Source organism: Gossypium hirsutum, chromosome D05 (genome assembly GCF_007990345.1).
Source record: "Gossypium hirsutum isolate 1008001.06 chromosome D05, Gossypium_hirsutum_v2.1, whole genome shotgun sequence".
In the NCBI taxonomy this organism is placed as follows: Eukaryota; Viridiplantae; Streptophyta; class Magnoliopsida; order Malvales; family Malvaceae; genus Gossypium; species Gossypium hirsutum.
Genome location: NC_053441.1, coordinates 4,525,087 through 4,544,581, shown reverse-complemented (window position 1 = coordinate 4,544,581; position 19,495 = coordinate 4,525,087). Strand labels below are relative to the sequence as shown.

At 35.0% G+C, this 19,495-nt stretch overlaps 2 protein-coding genes across 3 annotated transcripts; both read right to left on the bottom strand.

Moving 5' to 3' along the window:
• Nucleotides 1–8,991: 8,991 nt before the first annotated feature.
• Nucleotides 8,992–12,691, bottom strand: LOC107906889 (MDIS1-interacting receptor like kinase 2). Its single transcript, XM_016834032.2, has 2 exons — nt 9,720–12,691; nt 8,992–9,614 (listed from the first exon to the last, which is right to left on the bottom strand). Exons 1-2 carry the CDS (start codon nt 12,601–12,603, stop codon nt 9,214–9,216), a joined length of 3,285 nt encoding a protein of 1,094 aa, XP_016689521.2. The 5' UTR covers nt 12,604–12,691; the 3' UTR covers nt 8,992–9,213.
• A 521-nt stretch (nt 12,692–13,212) lies between these two features.
• On the bottom strand, nt 13,213–19,480 carry LOC107906890 (probable cyclic nucleotide-gated ion channel 5). Of its 2 annotated transcripts, XM_016834033.2 has the most exons (8): nt 18,966–19,278; nt 17,810–17,896; nt 17,073–17,655; nt 16,370–16,582; nt 15,905–16,218; nt 14,816–14,927; nt 14,454–14,690; nt 13,213–14,071 (listed from the first exon to the last, which is right to left on the bottom strand). In XM_016834033.2, exons 2-8 carry the CDS (start codon nt 17,866–17,868, stop codon nt 13,352–13,354), a joined length of 2,238 nt encoding a protein of 745 aa, XP_016689522.1. In that variant the 5' UTR covers nt 17,869–17,896; nt 18,966–19,278; the 3' UTR covers nt 13,213–13,351. The 2 variants fall into 2 exon arrangements, with proteins under 2 accessions (XP_016689522.1, XP_016689523.1); XM_016834034.2 differs by having other exon boundaries at nt 17,810–19,480.
• Between the last annotated feature and the right edge of the window lie 15 nt (nt 19,481–19,495).

Sequence of the window (19,495 nt, the reverse complement as noted above, 5' to 3'; positions counted from 1 at the left end):
CGATAAGAAAGCATACAATTTATTGAATCATGATTTTCATGCTGGATGAATAGACTATGTGATGATAAAATTTGCATGTAGAGAGAGATAGAGAGTCAGTGATGATGGCAACACTCCCCTTCAATCCCTTTGCTCTTGTACTACAATTGTATTTTGAGGTCATTTTACGTTGCTTACGAAATTCTTCAAGTTTGTATCCATTGATTTGAGTGATAAATAAAATGGCGACTTGATTTTTATATCAAATGTGTTTTATCTTAATTTCATCGTTAAGTATTTTCTCATGAGTATAGTGATAGTGCATGTTTACATTCTACATTCGTGCATCAATGCATCAAAAGCTAGATTAGGGTCTAGTTGTATTACCAATTGGTTGTTGCAATACAACTTAACTGCATAGTAACATGCTGCTTTAGACATTTCAATTATACTATACTTACCATATGTATATCTCGTGCTTCCGTTACTATTGCCCTGTATTCGGCCTTTGTGCTTGATCGTGGCACAATAGGTTGTCTCTTGCCATAACAAGAGATGATAGTGGACCCCAAATAATGTGTGTGACCATGGTTTTCTATTCAAATTCAGTCTGTTTGATTGGAAATATGAAATTGCTTGCTTCATATTTGAAGAATTTATAGGCGATTGCGATTTTGGTTGGTTTGTTCTGGAAATTGTTTTGATAGTCTGCTGGACAAAGTTATTGATTTGTATTGATTTGTGACTAGAAGATGAAACTGGAAATTGTTGCATTTGTTTTGATATTGGTCTTGATTTGTTCTGAAATTGTTTTGATTGTCTGCTGGAAATTGGTATGATTGGCTGCTGGAAATTGTTTTGATTGTCTGCTGGAAATTGTGTTGATTTGTTTATGTTAGTCAGTAGAATATGAAAACAATTTGCACAATGTGTTCTTGATTTCTTTCTCAGTTGAAAATGAAAATGGATATGCTAGTGACGATAACGAGTTACTTGCAGGACATGTTCATTGTTTGTTTCTAAGATACATGAGATACACGTGATAAAATCGTTTGGTTGATAATTCACTATTAATAATAATTGATAGTAAATTGAGTTAAGTGAATTAAGATAATAATAATTATTATCATCTTAAAAAAAAATTGGATTTTTCTGATTTGCAAAAATGGAGATTAAATCAAAACATGTGATTGATGATATGTTTTCATTTACACCAATTAAAATCGGTCGAATTTCGGTGCTAAAAATTTATAAATTGATTATAAACTGCTTGTGTCGAACATCGAGGAGTTTATTTCGATTTAAACTTATAACTATTTGAATTCAACTTAAGTATATTTTTATTTATCTTCGAGAATGTTGAAGTTTTACTAAAAGTATTATAAAGGTCCTTTCTAATATGAGGTATGAGTAAATTGGTTGTTTTTTTTTAAATTTCTTTGAACAGTTTTTAAAAAGTGCAAAAGAAGACCTATATTTCCATATGAAAATAAAATATTTGAAGTCCATTAACATATACTAGTAAAGTTGTAATTTATTAGAACGTTAATATCGGATATTTTGGTTAAGATTTTCAAATAATCGAAAGAATATTATAAATTTGAAATTAAATGGGATCATGATGTACATGCATTTAATTCTATGTAAATAAGATGTGATTGATATAATTCAACTATGAATATTGAATGCCAGTGAATGAAAATCAACAAAATAGATAGGGCCTTTTATGTTTATAATGGATTCCATATTATACAAATTTGTCTCTTTGGTTTTCCTAATGTCACATTATCTTTAATATATACGTTTATATTTTATTAATTATAAATAATAATAATCAAAGTTATTCTGAGAGTGGAAGTTAAAATTCTAATATAATCGATAAAATGATACATTACTTATAGCTAATGGGATCTTGTAACTCAGAAAATCAAATTCGAAAAAAAAATTAAACATTCCTTGATAAAATATATATTTTAAAATAAGTTGTATTCTATAATATTTTTTGCTAAATTATATAAATAAGCACTTGATTATTAGTAAATTTTTAGTTGATTCATTTGATTTTAAATAATTACATCAATAATTAAAATAATGACTTTAATATTTTATTGAACCCATTTTTAATATTAAAATAAGGAAACTTTAGTATAAAAATTTGTTGCTTTACAAAATAAACAAGTTTTGATACCTTAATTACCATACCAAAATCTGTAACTTTGTTGCAACGATATCATTTAGTAGAAAATTGGTTTGCTTCGTGTGTTCTAAATTTGTATTGTTTATTTTTATTTGATAATGTGTAATTGCAACTTCAATTCATTGATAGTGTGTTCTAATTTTAATATGTTGCAGTAATGGCTCGTCTGCCTTTAATTGCACAAAGTGTGAGGCGTAAAAGAATTGGTCTTGCATTGACAATATGGTTGGAAATCTGTAGCATTGCGATTTGGTTCTTATTTAGAATGGGTGCCAACCTTAGCCTACAGACTTATAGACCAAGGATTAGGTCCTATACCTTAGATTTTTATGTAAAACGGGATTATGTGAAGAGGCTTGTATATGCTAGTGACGAGACTTGTATTGAACAAGTTAGGATGAATAGAACTGCCTTTTTTAAACTATGTGAGATGTTAGAATCGATAGGGGGATTGAAGTCGTCAAGGTTCATGCTTGTTGATGTTAGAATCGATAGGGGGATTGAAGTCGTCAAGGTTCATGCTTGTTGATGAGCAAGTAGCAATGTTTTTACATATCATCTCCCATCACCTGAAAAATTGAGTTATCAAGCATCACTTTAGAAGGTCCGGGGAAACTGTTAGCAGAGCATTTCATAGTGTTTTAAATGATGTCATACGCTTACAAGATGTCTTATTTAAAAAGCCGGAGCCAATTACAACCGATTCTTCTAACACAAGGTGGAAATGGTTTAAGGTATTAGACTGAGTTTTATATATAGCTTGTACAACATTTAGTTGACTTAGATTTAAATTAGTATTCTAACTCAAGGTTTTATATCATGTGATATAGAATTGCTTAGGTGCTCTTGATGGAACCCACATCAAGATTAGGGTGCCAACGGTTGATAAACCTAGATATCGAACCCGAAAAGGTGACATAGCAACAAATATGCTAGGTGTTTGTACACCTGAGATGCAATTTGTTTATGTTCTTCCTGGTTGGGAAGGTTCAGTTGCCGATGGACAGGTGCTCCGAGATGCCATTAGTAGAACACATGGACTAAAAGTTCCTCATGATAAAGTGTATAGTTAGAGGAATTTGAATTATTCATTAAGATCAAACTTTGTGTGCTGAATTAATCATTTATTAAAAAATTTATTTTATAGGTTGTTATTATCTAGTTGATGCTGGATACACAAATTGTGAGGGATTTCTTGCACCATTTAGAGGACAGCGATATCATTTGAACGAGTGGCGTCAGGGTTATCAGCCAAGTTCTCCGCAAGAGTTTTTTAATATGAAACATGCCTCAGCACGTAATGTCATTGAAAGATGCTTTGGCTTATTAAAACTTAGATGGGGAATACTTAGGAGTCCATCGTTTTATCCTGTAATGGTGCACAATAGAATTATTATTGCATGTTGTTTGCTCCATAATTTTATTCGAACCCATATGAGTATTGATCCCATTGAAGCGGAGGTGGGAGAAGGATTACCTACTAATGTGGTGGATGACGATGAACCGAATATCACAAATATTCATCCATCGGATGCTTGGGCTACTTGGAGGATGGATCTAGCCAACCAAATGTTCGATGAATGGCAAGCATCTAGAAATTAGTTAGGTTTAGGGACAAATTGAGTTACAATTAATTTGTTGATGTTATTTTATGTATCTAGTTTATGAAACTTTGTACTAAACTTTGTGTTATAATTCTGTATTCTACTAAACTTTGTTGAATTATAATTCAATTATCTTTTCATTCAGCATGTGTTATTTTAAATAATTTAGTATTGAGCTTTTGATTCATGATATTGAACCAACGATATAATATTATAAATTGTTCACCTTTTGATTCATGATATTAAATATAGTAAATAATGTTAATTTGTTTTTTTTTCTTAAGATAATTATGTCAGGTGTTCCACAATCACATGCTTCTTCTCAAGCTTCTCTAGGAAGCAAAAGAAAATGGATTCCAAAAGAAGATGTAGCATTAGTTTCTTGCATGGTGGATTTGCACAATGTAGGAACATTTAATGCTGATACCGGGTTCAAGGCCGGTTATTTGAACGAGCTAGAAAAGATGCTAGAAAAGGCTTTACCAAGAGCAATGTTGAAGGCGAAGCCAAATATTGAATCTCAGATTAGGTGCCTAAAAAGGGAATGGTCAGTCGTCTACGACATGCTTAATGGCCAAAACAACAGCGGTTTTGGTTGGGACGAGCATAGGCAGCTCGTTGTTGCTGAAGATGCAGTTTGGGAATCCTATGTAAAGGTAAAATGTATTTCAAGTATTTATTTGTTTTTTTACAAAACTTATAACTAATATGATTTCCTCATTTTTTTAGTCACAAAGAAGCCTCTCAGTTCAGACATCGTTCTTTCCCTTACTACAACCAGCTTACTGCCATATACGCAAGAGATCGGGTGACTGGGAAAGACGCTCAAATAGCTGCTGATGTTCTTGAAGAAATACATGCTGAGGATGAACGTACTACAGATATGAATGAAGAGAGAAACACATTCTATGACTGCGAAGCCGACGTCTCTTTAGACGACATGGATGTTTCTGGTACAGATTCACGAGGATATAAAGACCAAGGGGGTTCCTCATCTTCAAACAAGAGAAAGAAAAAATCTGATGCTCGTGATAATGTGTATTCTTCATTTGATGAGGTTGCCACTTTGTTGGGGGAAAAAATCCAAGCTGTTGGCGATCAAATCAGTAGGTGTATTGCCTCCGAGGTGGTAGTTCAGCAGAGGTCAGAAGAACATCAAAAGATGGAAGAGAAAGCTTCAAATTTATATTCAGCTTTATGGTCAATTGAAGGTTTAACCGACGATCAGTGGTATGATGCTTTGAGTAAAATTCCCGATCATCCAACTCAAATGATCGTTTTCTTTAGTTTACCTTCTGTTGCCCGATTGGAATGGGTCAGAAGATTTCTTTCTCACCATTAAATATCAATGTTCAAACTTTTTGATGTTGTAAAACTATATAACATATGGATTATGATGTACAATTTCATTTTCATCCAACCCTTTCTTAATATAAGTTAATTATGTTTATGCAGAATATAATTCTCAAGTTATATATTGATTTTAGTAAATTGATATAAGAACATCTTATTAGTAAGAATTTTATGAAATTATATTTAATATTAATTATTTTAAATTGTATAAATTCATATAAGAAAATTTATTATCAAGAATTTTATGAAATTTAATATTAATTATTAAATTATATGTAATAATTATTATTTTAAATTATACAAATTCATAAAATATAATTTATTAGTTATAATTATTTTAAATTTTATGTAATCATATATTTTAATTAAAATATATTTAATATTAATTATTTCAAATTTTCATTTATAGTATCATATATTATGATTTGAGTAAATTCATATAAGAATATTAATTATTAAGAATTTTATTAAATTATATATTTTAATTATAATATATTTAATAATAATTATGTTTAAATATGATTAAATTATTTATTATTGATATTAATAATCTTATTAAAATTTAAATAACAATAACAATATTTAATATAAATTTCCGCTAATAACAATACTTATATATTAATTATTAACAATATTTATTATATATTAAATAACAATAACAATATTTAACAATAACTATATTTAATAATTTACCAAAACAAATTTCTGCTAATTATTAAGAATTTTATTAAATTATATATTTTAATTAAAATATATTTAATAATAATTATGTTTAAATATGATTAAAATATTTATTATTGATAATAATAATCTTATTAAAATTTAAATAACAATAACAATAATCATTTACCAAAACAAATTTATGCTAAGGGTATTCTAGTCAATTTAGTTTTTTCCATTATGCTATTACACCTCTATTCCATTCAATCAAACACAAGATTACTATTACGCCTCTATTCCATTACATTCAACCAAACAGTTGATTTGCTATTACACCTCTAATCCAATACAGCGAAGCAAACGCACTCTAAGTTTGGGGAAAGAAGAGAAGCTAAAACCATGAAGTTTACCTTTCAAACCGAACCTTGAAAGGTTTAACTGGTGGACTCTTCTATACTTGTCACAAATTATCCCAGTCCAGTTACAGTGGCCATTTCCATCCCAAGAAGAGAGGGAGGATTGACTTTGATTATCAAGACTAGCCTTCCATTTTAGAAGAGCATTCGGTTCGTTCTGTCTTGTCGATGCTTCTTCTCTAAAAGTTCCTGAAACAGAATTAAAGACATGGAAAGAAGAAACCAAAAGCAGGCTGAAGAAGAAGACCCTGAATGATGAAGAGGCTAGTTTGTTGATAAAAAATAGCATAGCTTAAATCTGTAAGGGCAAGTATTGGTTACGCTCAACTTTAAAGGGAAACTAGTGGCTCAGACAGTGATATAAAGATAGACTAAGTATTACATTTATAGCTAATGTACTTTTGTGTTCCGCATGCCTTCGTGTTTATTGGGGTTGAAAAGTATGCTGGTGGCCAGGTGTTTCATCTCCTACTCGTTCCATTCAAGAATTTTCCAATCGCTTGGAACAGTCCAAATCATTGTTAGTTTTGGGTCTCCCTGAAGAAGCGTTATGTCATGTCAACTGTCAAGCGTTTTCGTGAACTAGGGTGTTGACTGACCATTAATATTTGTTTCTGGACCTACATCCAACTGTTGATAGCTTGAAAGGAAGACCAAGCCACAAAACCGCCCCTGAACCGACTCCTGAAATTTTCTAACAATCCAATCGCCACCAGACATTGGGATCGGTTTGTTCATTAGAAAAAATTCCTTCTGGTACAGGTCACCGAAGTCTGAACATTTGTTTCATCACCATCACACTGCAACTTGTAGAGACAATTGGAACTAAATTATGGGCCTGAATATTCTATGCTATAACTGGCTTAGGAAATGGGTAATAAATATGGGAATTCATTGTCGTAATGCAGCAAGCAAGCTTTTACAGTCTTGCCATTTCTTCCGTCAAGCTTTCCAATTGCAATTCCGAACTGGAGTGTGTTTGTGTTATACATTGTTTTTAATCTTCCAAGCAAAGTACAATTAGAAGAAACTAACAGTATTTTAACTCTCAAAATTAGCGGTAACGTATCAATCTGCATCTTCAACAGAGAAATCAGACTCGGGAGGCTTCTGTAGCTTCACCAGCTCCTTGGCACTCTTATCATTCTAGTTTCGATGAATACCACGAAGCGAATTTGCTGCAAACTTCGAAGCTAAGAAACTGGCACCAAGGCTGTATGAACCTCCACCACTGCTAGTGCGGTATCCATCTGACCCTTCTGCTTCCTCTTCTTCCTTCCTATGCAGTTCCATAATCTTTCTCTTGGAATAACGCCGCCAAGCAGCTCGGATAAACCGAGCTGCCCAGGTCCTCCACTGTATGTTGCACCTGTCTACTGTGAAAACGCCTGAATTGACTCGCCATCTGCTAGTTATTGATGTTTCATACGAATGCAATTATTTGTGTTAGTATAAACATTATATCCTCCAAAATATCGCATGGCAGAATCCACTGCTATTTTCTTTTCTTATTTTATATCTCTCAATCAACAGTTTGGAGGAACATGTTTTCTCACCTCAAATTCTGTAAAGCCCCACCACAAACAGTACAAGTATTTGGAAAAGAGTTTAGTTGATGAAACGATACCAGATGATAAAGTTTGTGTGAAGACTCCAAAATCAAATGGAGGATTATCATAATTTTCATTAGCTAGGCACTTTTCATTAAGAACAGAATCTCGCATGCCCTTCCATATGTCGTAACCTTTCATCTGCTGATTCCCACAGTAATTGCAATCACTACCAATATCCTTACAAGCGTTGTGCCAGCACTATCATTTCGCTCTACAGCTACCAGGTACCAGAATGCCCCTACTATCTGAATCATCCATCCAACAAAAACACACATCAAAACATGATTCTACAAGTAAGCTTCTTTGCCGAAGGACAGGGTTCAGACAGCATCAAAAGCAACAGGGAGGAGAATAATTGACAAGTTTAACTAGTGAAATAAAGACACAAAGCTTACATGACTGCAAAGCATATATAATAGCAAATAATATGCAGCTCCAGCCCATGCAGTTTCAATAAAGACACTGCCGTTCTTTTCATTTGATGTCAAAGGTAGAACTCTAAGAAAAATAGGGATATACTGAAGCAAGACAACAAAAAAACAAGGCCTGTTTTGTTGCTAGTACTGCTGAACCATTGGAACTAAATATAATTATCAATTTAAAAAAATAAAAAAATATACATAATTGATTACAATTATCAATTTCAATATATACTGAAGTATATTTTACAAACTATTATAACTATTTAAGTAAAAGTTTGGACTAGAATTATTTATATTATCAATTATTAATTTTAACAAATATCAATAATTCAATGATAAAGCATATAAAAAATATTAAATCGTTAAAAATTTAAGAATGTCCTAACTGAATGAAAACACCCCACCAAAAGTTATATAAACCCAACATTATTTATGATTTTAATCCAAGTCACCTTAGGAAAGTTGACATGAAGACTTTAATCACTTTTCAACACAATTACCAACAAAATACAAACATAAGATTCATTAATCCAACACATTAATTACAAAAATCCTTATAATTAATTATTTTAATTAAAGTTAATCCAAAACCATGAAAATATTTTTAACTTTGAAAATGCTTATTACTATAACGCCATAAGACTTTGGGCAAAAATACAAGTGAGCAAGAGGCAAGAATTATTTACAGACCAAATAAAAAAAACCATTAAAGTGAAAGCACAGATAAATATATAATCAATCAAGAGATTAAAAATATATATCTAACATAAAACTAGAGCAAATGACAAAAAATTGTCAGTATGCTAACCATTTATTTTTTGGTCGATGTCTTCTAGGATTCAGACAAATCCAATTGAGACATGGATAATACAAACTAACTGGAACATTAAGTGATAAAAACATGGGAAATCAAGAAAATTCAGAATCAGAACAGAACCAAAAAAGAGAGGGAGTATTTCATGCCAGGCTTCAGGATGTATAACAGCTGGAATCAAACAGTTGGCCTATTGTTATTGTGTGAAACTGCTTCACCAAGGGTGGATTCTGAGTTGACAGCTCCTGAGAAACTTGTTCCATACTTGGTCGAGATTGTGGGGTGGCATGTAGGCATAGAGATGCAAGTTTTACAACGGAGACCACTTCCGCTGCTATTTGTTCCCTAGGAGATGGAAGACGCTGGTCTAACAGAGCCTTCAGTAGTAACTGATTGAAGGGTGCTGATGATGAACATGATGGTGTGAGTGAAGAAACTGATGATGACAGAAAAGATATTATATCCCCAGGATGCCTTCCCATAAGCGTTTCCAGTGTCACCACTCCAAAGCTAAATACATCACATTTTTCATTCACTTGCATGGTGTAAGCAAGCTCTACAAAAGAAAAAGCGAGCTCAAGTGCATGGTTATGACTTCAGCTTGTGTTTAACAATTGACTTTATCAACAATTGTAGCTTAAAAAATGAAAACAAAGCATACCTGGAGCAGTGTAACCAAAAGTGCCTTTAAATGAGGTCCAATTGGATGAATCAGGCTTAAGAAGCCGGGCAGCGCCAAAGTCTGCAACGTGAGCCTCATATTCTGAATCTAGCAGAATGTTCTTGCTTGAAATGTCACGATGGACCATAGGAGGGGAGCAGTCATGGTGCATATAGGCCACAGCATTAGCCATGCCTTTAACAACATTTACCCTCTTAATCCAATCAAATTCCATTGCTTGTTCATCAATCCTCAGTATCTTCTCCAGGCTTCCCCCTTCCAAGAACTCATATACCAAAATCAAGTGTTGGGGATGGGAACAGAAACCATAAAGTTTCAGAATATTGCGATGGCGTATTTCAGTCAAGGCCCGAATCTCGCTGTTGAAAGCTTTCTGATCTCCCAACCCACCTTCTGGAAGTGGGTGAAGTTTTTTCACAGCAACAATTTGACCATCAGACAATTCTGCCCTGTAAACAGTTCCATATCCCCCAACTCCAATGCAGTATTTGGAGTCAAATTCTTCAGTTGCTTCAACTATGTTTTCATACATTTTGTCATCATAGTTGCAAATTTCAAACAGAGAATCACTTGCTACTACCCTTGGTGTGTTCTCGGTATTCCTTTCTCTTCGTTTTGAAGAAGAAAGAATCCAAAAGACAACAAATACAAGAAGCAGTGTGAATAAAATAGGGGCTACAGTTGCAATCACAATTTTGCTATTCTTTTTCCGATCAACATTACTGCTTAATTTTGAAGAACATACTTCCAAACCTGTGATATTGCCGCACAAGCCTTTGTTGTTTCTGAAAGCCTCAAATGAAGCCTCTCGAAAGGCCTTGTTGTCTGGAAGAGGACCCTCCAACTGATTGTCAGATACATCAACAGATGTTAAGCTTAACATATCATCAAAAGTTGAGGGAAAAAAACCGAAGAGCTTATTGTGAGAGAGGTTCAGCTTTTCTAAAGATTTCAAGTTCCCAACTGCCTTCGGTATTTTACCTATCAGAAAATTCTGACTGAGATCAAGAATTTGAAGAAAAGACAAGCTGCCAACCTCAGAAGGAATTCCTCCACTCAATCTATTGACACTCAAATTCAGTTCCAAGAGATTTTCACACTGCCTCAACCATATTGGAATGGAGCCATTTAAGTTGTTTGCCGCCAAGTTAAGATGAACAAGACTAGATAGCATTCCCATTTCAGAAGGAATACTTCCTGACAGATGATTATCATTCAGCATTAAGTTGAACAACAATTTTAGCTCTCCTAGTGCCTTTGGAATGCCTCCAGTTAGATGATTTAAAGAAAGGTCACATACTCGTAGCTGAGTTGCCTTTCCAAGTTCTGAGGGTAGTTCACCAGAGAGATTATTGTTAGAGATCCTTAGGCTTGTCAGATTGTGGCACTGACCCCATTTCGATGATAGCTCACCAATCAATTTATTTCCACTCAGATCAAGATAGTTCAAGTTCGGGTATATGCCGAAATCTTCAGATACATTCCCGATAAGTTGATTGTGGTCAAGCCGAACTCTGTATAGGCTGGTACAGTTCTTCAAACTCTTGGGGATTGGACCTGTGAAATAATTGTCATGGGCAGTAAAACTTTCCAGTACTCCGCCAAGGCACACCTGTTGTGGTAAATGGCCAATCAAGTAGTTTTCAGAGACTTCAAAAGCTACCAAACTTGTAAGATTGTTCATCTCTTCTGGAATGAAACCACTGAGACTGTTGTTGAACAGTATTAGCTGATGAAGGGATTCGAGTTTACCTAATTCCCAAGGAATCAAGCCCTGTAACTTATTACAGTGCAGGAATAGGTCAATGAGATTGGTCAAGTTTCCAATACTAGAAGGAATAAATCCTGATAGTGCATTAAGATGAAGGTAAAGATATGACAGGTTTTTCAAGTTTCCTATAGAAGCAGGGATTAAACCCGAGAGATTTGCGTTTGCCAATTCAAGGTCAATGAGAGATCTCATTTTTCCGATCTCTTGAGGAATCGAACCATGAAAGTTGTTAGCAGAAAGGTAGAGACTATTTACTTTGGTCAGGTTTCCTATAGAAGCAGGAATTTCACCACTAAGACTATTATTGGACAAATTAATCCCTTCAAGGGAACCCAGCATTCCAATTTCTTTTGGTATGGATCCCAAAATTTTATTGTTATAAAGGCGAAGAACAGATAAGTTGCTTAAGTTTCCAATAGAGGGAGGGAGAGAACCGACCAGATTATTGTCAGAGAGTGCAAGTTTATACAGGGACTTCAACATTCCAATTTGTTGAGGTATAGAACCAGAGAGCTTGTTTTTGTGTAAGTAGAGAAAAGACAGGTCTGTCAGGTTTCCTATGGAAGGAGGGATCGAACCTGTTAGGATGTTACTTTCCAGATAAAGCTCTGAAATAGACCTTAACTTTCCTATTTCAAAGGGAATATATCCAGAGAGATTATTGGACGACAAGTCCAGGTATGTTAATCTAGATAGATTACCAACACCTGATGGGATGGTTCCCCTGAGATAATTGGAGCTGAGATCAATAACATTAAGTTTGGGGAAAGAAGAGAAGCTAAAACCATGAAGTATACCTTTCAAACCGAACCTTGAAAGGTTTAACTGGTGGACTCTTCTAGACTTGTCACAAATTATCCCAGTCCAGTTACAGTGGCCATTTCCATCCCAAGAAGAGAGGGAGGATTGACTTTGATTATCAAGACTAGCCTTCCATTTTAGAAGAGCATTCGGTTCCTTCTGTCTTGTTGATGCTTCTTCTCTAAAAGTTCCTGAAACAGAATCAAAGACATGGAAAGAAGAAACCAGAAGCAGGCTGAAGAAGAAGACCTTGAATGATGAAAAGGCTAGTTTGTTGATAAAAAATAGCATAGCTTAAATCTGTAAGGGCAAGTATTGGTTACGCTCAACTTTAAAGGGAAACTAGTGGCTCAGACAGTGATTATAACGATAGACTAAGTATTACATTTATAGCTAACGTACTTTTGTGTTCCGCATTTCTTCGTGTTTATTGGGGTTGAAAAGTATGCTGGTGGCCAGGTGTTTCATATCCTACTCGTTCCATTCAAGAATTTTCCAATCGCTAGCAACAGTCCAAGTCATTGTTACTTTTGGGTCTCCCTGAAGAAGCGTTTTCATGTCATGTCAACTATCAAGCTTTTTCGTCAACTAGGGTGTTGACTGACCATTGATATTTGTTTCGGGACCTACATCAAACTGTTGAAAAGTATATCACTTGGAAGGAAGACCAAGACCGCCCCTGAACTCACTCCTGAAATTTACAAAGAATCCAATCATCATCAAACATTGGAAACGATTTTTTCATTAGCAAAAGTTCCGTCTGGTACAGGTCACCAAAGTCTGAACATATGTTTCATCACACTGCAACTTGTAGAGACAATTGGAACGAAATTATGGGCCTGAATATTCTATGCTATATCTGGCTCAGGAAATGGGAAGTAAATATGGGAATTCGTTGTCTTAATGCAGCAAGCAAGCTTTGACATTTCTTCCATCAAGCTTTCCAATTGCAATTCCGAACTGGAGTGTGTTTGTATTATACATTGTTTTTAATCTTCAAGCAAAGTACAATTAGAAGAAACTAACAGTATTTTAACTCTCAAAAATTAGCGGTAACGTATCTATCTGCATCTTCAGCAGCGAAGTCAGGCTCAGGAGGCTTCTGTAGCTTCACCAGCTCCTTGGCACTCTTAGCATTCCGGTTTCGATGAATGCCACGAAGAGCATTTGCTGCAAACTTAGAAGCCAAGAAAGTGGCACCAAGGCTGTATGAACCTCCACCACTGTTACTACGATTTCCATCTGAGCCTTCTGCTTCCACTTCTTCCTTCCTACGCAGTTCCATAATCTTCCTCTTGGAATAACGCCGCCAAGCAGCTTGGATAAAGCAAGCTGCCCAGGTCCTCCACTGCTGTGAATGAAAACGGAATGTGTGTTGCACCTGTCTACTGTGAAGACGCCTGAATTGACTTGCCACAAATTTTAACTCCTCAGCTATAAGGGCAAAAGCCTCAACCTCAGTCAAAGCCTTCACTGTCCGAGTAGATGTTGGAAGGTTAGCACCGGATTTGGGGTCCAATGCCCAAGTTAGAAGTTCCTCTCCACAGAAATCTCCTTCTTTCAGCAAACTGCGGTTGAAAAACCCACTCCTCCCACCATCTGTTGTTACACTCTCAAGGCGGCCACGAATAATAAAAAGCATCTCATCAACTGGATCCCCTTCTCGAACTATGTAAGTCCTCTCGGTAAACAAGCATGGTTTAAGCCGTTCACAAATGGCATCAAGCAACCTCTCGTCCATATTCTCAAACAAAGGAACCTACAAAATGAAGTAAGGCAGTTACAAAATATTACAGACCAATAAACTATTGGAGGCCAGTTGGAAAACGACAACAAAAGTTGAAGATAAAGACTAATTCGCTATGCAAATATAAACTGAACTGAGATCATGAAATAAGAGCACACAAATTTTAGGACTAGTTACCAGAATCCACTAAAAAACTATAACCCACTAGCAATCAAGTTACATACATAATACAATCATGAGAATTTACTAGGGAATAACAGTCATGGTATTGTATTGCACAAACAATCCACAACTTGTATTTCTCTCTACTACTAATAGAAAAGACACCGCAAACCAAATTAAAACAGAAAAACAAATGACTGAGATGTGAAAATGAGAAAGGAAAAGAATTTACCCTTCTAACCAAAGCCAGACAGAGGTGCCTCTTGATATCTCTCCTCAGATCCTTTGGAAGGCTCTGAACCAGGTTTTCTTCATCGACACCACGTGTTTCCAACCACTTGTATTGGTCATACCGTCTTACCCGTTCCCTAAGATCCTGGGGAAGCATCCGATGATGCATCCACTGTTCTGAGTCACGCCTTTTGATCCTCATTTCTTCTAGCCGAATTGTAAGAGATTGAAGATAAGTCTGTTTATAACATGAAAGCAACCGCAATTCCAGAAGATCATTGGATCAGTCGATCAGGTGCTTCAAGAGTTTCACTCAACTTAGTCATTGATTAGATAAAGCATGAGATGAAGTCCAAAATTCACCTGCATGTTTCCGATCAGCAGTGCAAAGAGGATGAGTCCAAAAATTGCAAGTGCTATGGAGAATATAACCTCACCAGGATACGTACTAGTTTGAAGCCCCTGGCCAAGGGTACTGCAAAGGAATTGATGGTTTAGTTTTTATAAAAGATAAATATCAGAGAGACACATGCATCATTTACATAATTGATTCATTTTGGCATGATATATTAGCTGAAATTTAATGGATAGTTAACAATGCCTTCTGTCATACAACATATTTTCGATTTTCTTGAATGTCCAGCACAAGATTATATTTTATACATGTGTAGGTACAGAGACATCCGACAATCTACACTACAGACTACAGACTACAGGCACCTTCGAAAAGAGTTCTAAAAAAATGAAAAAGCTAAGTAAAGTTATGCTCAGAACATGACAAACACAAGCATAGAGGATGTATAATCACAAATAACTGAATTATCACATTAAGGAGAGTAGGCTTGCTGATCTAATAACCAAATATCAAGTATTAAAAACACAAAGGGTAACAGGCATTTTATTTATTTATTTAGTCAAGCAAGGCCAAAAGTTTGGAGGAGATAGGAAGGTAAGATTTCAAAGTAGAATAGCAAATATAGGATGAATACAAGAGAAATGTTGTGAGATGCCTATTAGAACCCATGATCCATGAGAAAAAGTGGGTACATGTGGCTTCAATTCTAAGTTTTAGAACATTATGAGTTGAACAAAGGACTGCAGTCACAATGTAGGTCTCTAATAGATGTTTCCTGTATCATCCAGTTCCCTGTTAATAGATAATGGATATACAGAAAACAGAAGATATAACCTAGAGTGCCACTCATGAAAACTTTCCAAGTAGTCTCTAGCAAGTTCCCTTTAAAAAAAAATAGTTTTGGAAAGATTATTCAATGCAAAACCACAAATAAACTTTGCCACCTTCTAATTATTGATATTTCATACAAATGCAATTATCTGTTGTAGTATAAATAAGCATATCCTCCGAAATATCACATAACAGAAGCCACTGCTCTTTTCTTTTTATTATTTTGTATCTCTTGATCAGCAGTTAAGAAGAACATGTTTACACACCTCAAATTCTGTAGACCCCACCACAAACAGTACAAGTATTTGGAAAAGAATTTAGTTGATGAAACAATGCCAGATGATAAAGCCTGGGTGAAGATTCCAAAATCAAATGGAGGATTATCATCATTTTCATCCGCTGGGCACTTCTCATTAAGAACAGAATCTCGCATGCCCTTCCATATGTTGTAACCTTTCATTTGCTGATTCCCACAATACAAGAAATCTTTATTGCAGTCACTACCAATATCCTTGCATGCATTCTGCCAGCATGTATCATTTCGCTCTACAGCTACCAAGTACCAGAATGCCCCTACTATCTGAATCATTCATCCAACAAAAATACAGATCAAAACATGATTCCACAAGTAAGATTCATTGCCGAAGAACAAGGTTCAGACAGCATCATAACAAATAGGGAAGAGAATAGTTAACAAGTTTAACTAGTTCAATAAAGACAAAAACACTTACATGACTGCAAAGCATATATAATAGCAAATAATATGCAGCTCCAGCCCATGCAGTTTCAGCAAAGACACCTGCTGTTCTTTTCATTTCTGATGTCAAGGGTAGAACTCTAAGAAACCTAGGGATGTACTGAAGCAAGACAACAAAAAACAAGGCCTGTTTTGTTGCTAGTACATCTGAACCATTGGAACTTTGAAGAAATCGCCAAACAACAATCTGCATTTATGAGCAAAAAAAATGAGAAAGCTGTAGATTTTCTGACCAGCCAAGTTGCAACTAGGATGCCATGCAACAATGATAGCTCATTGACATTATTTGCTCCATACTTAAAAAAAAATGCAGAGCACATATGTTCCATGAAAAATAAACCAAAAAATGCTCATGTGTTTCACACTTCAAATGATAGATTTACATGCAGTAAAGAGGGTATCAATGAGAAAAAAGTTGAAGCCTTTATAGCAAGAAAGTTTAGGGTTTAGGGTCAACTGGGTAAAACAAGAAGAATGAAGGGAACAACTCTACAGCATTAGACATATTTATCACCCACAGAACTCATAAAGAAATACAACAGTGGCACACAAAACAAGGATACAATAGAAGAAAAAAAAAGTTTATATATCACAATAACAAGAGAGCTAGATACATTAGAACAAGCGAAAATATGCAGCCATCAGCTATTGAATACTTGGGAAAGAAACTTTCAAACCTGTGGTAATGGAGCCACCGCAAGAAAATCAATGATGAAATATCGCTGCAAGTACCGCTTGGCTATTTGTGCAGGATCTATCACAAGTTCACCTCGTCCAAAAACCCGAGATGATGGAGCAATGTAAGCTGTACGAAACTGGAGGGCCATGCGTATAAGAAAGAAAGCATCTATAATGGTCCGCAGAGTCGTTGCAGTGACTGCTAATTTTCTATCAATAGTTAGACACTTTTGCAAATCGTTAATAACTGGAAGATAAAAAAATAGAGGGTCCACTGATACTGCCAGAATACAAGATATGAAAAATAATTTGTTGCATAGCAAGAGGAATTTATCCTGAGGATCAAAAATCTTCTTCTCTGAAACTTTAAGATCCTCTGGAAATACAACTCGTGAAACCCCAAATCCAAGTGAGCGACCAATTGACTTAAGCCCTTCAGATCCCTTTCTGATCCCTCTCTTGAAAGATCTTGATGTTGTATTGTTTGCATGGCCAGAGCGACCTAATCCATCAATGTTAAACCCACATTTTTTCAATCCTGTATCAGAGGATGATGATAATCTAGAGTCCAAGTCATCCAACCTGAAGAACATAGAAAGGAAACTAGAAGATTATGCCTTCGCTCATTAAAAGAAGAAGGAACGTCCAAGAGCAGCGGCAGCATATTAGCCTTTAACTGTGACCGAAGGAGAGAAAGAAGTGGAGAAAAGAACATCTATAATACTGCTTTCAATACCTGACAAATTTCTCCCTCTGCCCACTCATATACTGAGCTTTATAACCACAATCAAACATTTTCTACAATGGAGTATACAAATACATCCTGCAAACCAAAAAGAAACAATTCAATCAAGTAAGAAAAAATTAGTACAGTTGCTTGGACAATCAGTCAAGCTCCAGCAGTTAAGCAGCTACAGTGCCAGAATATTGCAAGGTCTTTGGCCAAAGTTCTAATCATGCGAATAGATTGAGGAAGCACAAGAACTATGTCTCTTAAGACCAATCAGGTTTATAATGTCAAGAAGAAATATAATCGTATGCTGTGTCTCAAATTGTTTTAAAAGATTCCAACACCAATTTGGCCAAAAATTTTCAGACCATCGAATCCTTCCAATCCGAGTTTTACTTCCTGTGAAACAAATTCACACTATACTCAATGCATGCCCTTGAAGGTCCCCAACTTATGCAGTTAGAATTTAGCAGTTTCATCCATAAAGCATCACTCAAAGCTTAATATTTCTCTACAGCATAAGTTAACCTCATTTTTCTTTTAATTCCAACAAGCCAAATGCCTCTGCTCTTGCTCTTTAGAAGCAAAGCCGAAATTTTTTTTATCAAGGCAGCTCTTCTAAAAGTTACCAAAAGCCGCAAAACTTCATCTCTTCTTCTACTAATCAAGTACCGACCATCATTTCAGTAAGTCTCCCCTTTCCTGGTTCTTATCTCTTTAGAACTAAATTAGATAGAAATTGATAATATTCTCTAGCTATATTACAGGATCCCCAAAAATGGCTATTAACTTGATTCATTCATTCATTCGCTTTCTCCATTCAAGAATCGTCAACATTTTCAGTATCCTAAAAATCAATTTAGTCCCATTAGTTGACCGATTAAACGAATGAAACATTCACTAAAACGTAATGAAAATACTAATTAGAGGGGGGAAAAAGGGGACTTCTAGATCGGAAATTCTTTGTTCAAACTTCACTTCATCAAAACCAAACCAGATGAATGCGTAAGTTTTACAGTAAAGTGAAATAATCAGACAACTTTAAAAAGACAAAGCAAAATTTAAATGCAAAAAAGAAAAAGGAAAGTAAAAACTTTCCAAGTATACCATTATGAACAAATATAAGAAAAAATAATCGAGAAAAAGAGAAAGCAAGACTCACAAAGAAATCCTTGAAGTTAACTTCAAAAATAAATTAAATAAATTACAGACGAACTAGTTAAAAGAACAAAAAGAAAAACACAACTAGGCGCCGTGCGACTAAAGAAGAAGGGGAAAAAAGAGAAAAATAAAACGATGAAAAAGGAGGAAAATTGGAAAGAGAAATAGGGCGGTGAAATGAAAGTATCCTTTATCGAGGACGTCTGACATAAAACGAGAAAGTGCTTCAAATTGACTAATGACCAAAATATCCCTAATATGGCTGTCGTCGTCGTCGCTTCTGACACCCGCTAATTGTGGGATAGGGTATTAGGGTTTAAATATTACAAATTTTTAACTTTTATTTTCTAATTTTCCATGGATGGTTTGACCAAAATCAAAACCCAATCTCTTGATGAATCGAGATTTACAATGCAAAAACATCATCCACCAAATCTCTTATTTTTTTCAATCTCTTATTTTTTTTAAAATCGAATGTAAAGATCAATGTGGTCCAAAGGGATTAAGCCAACTAAGTTAGAGTTGGCTAAC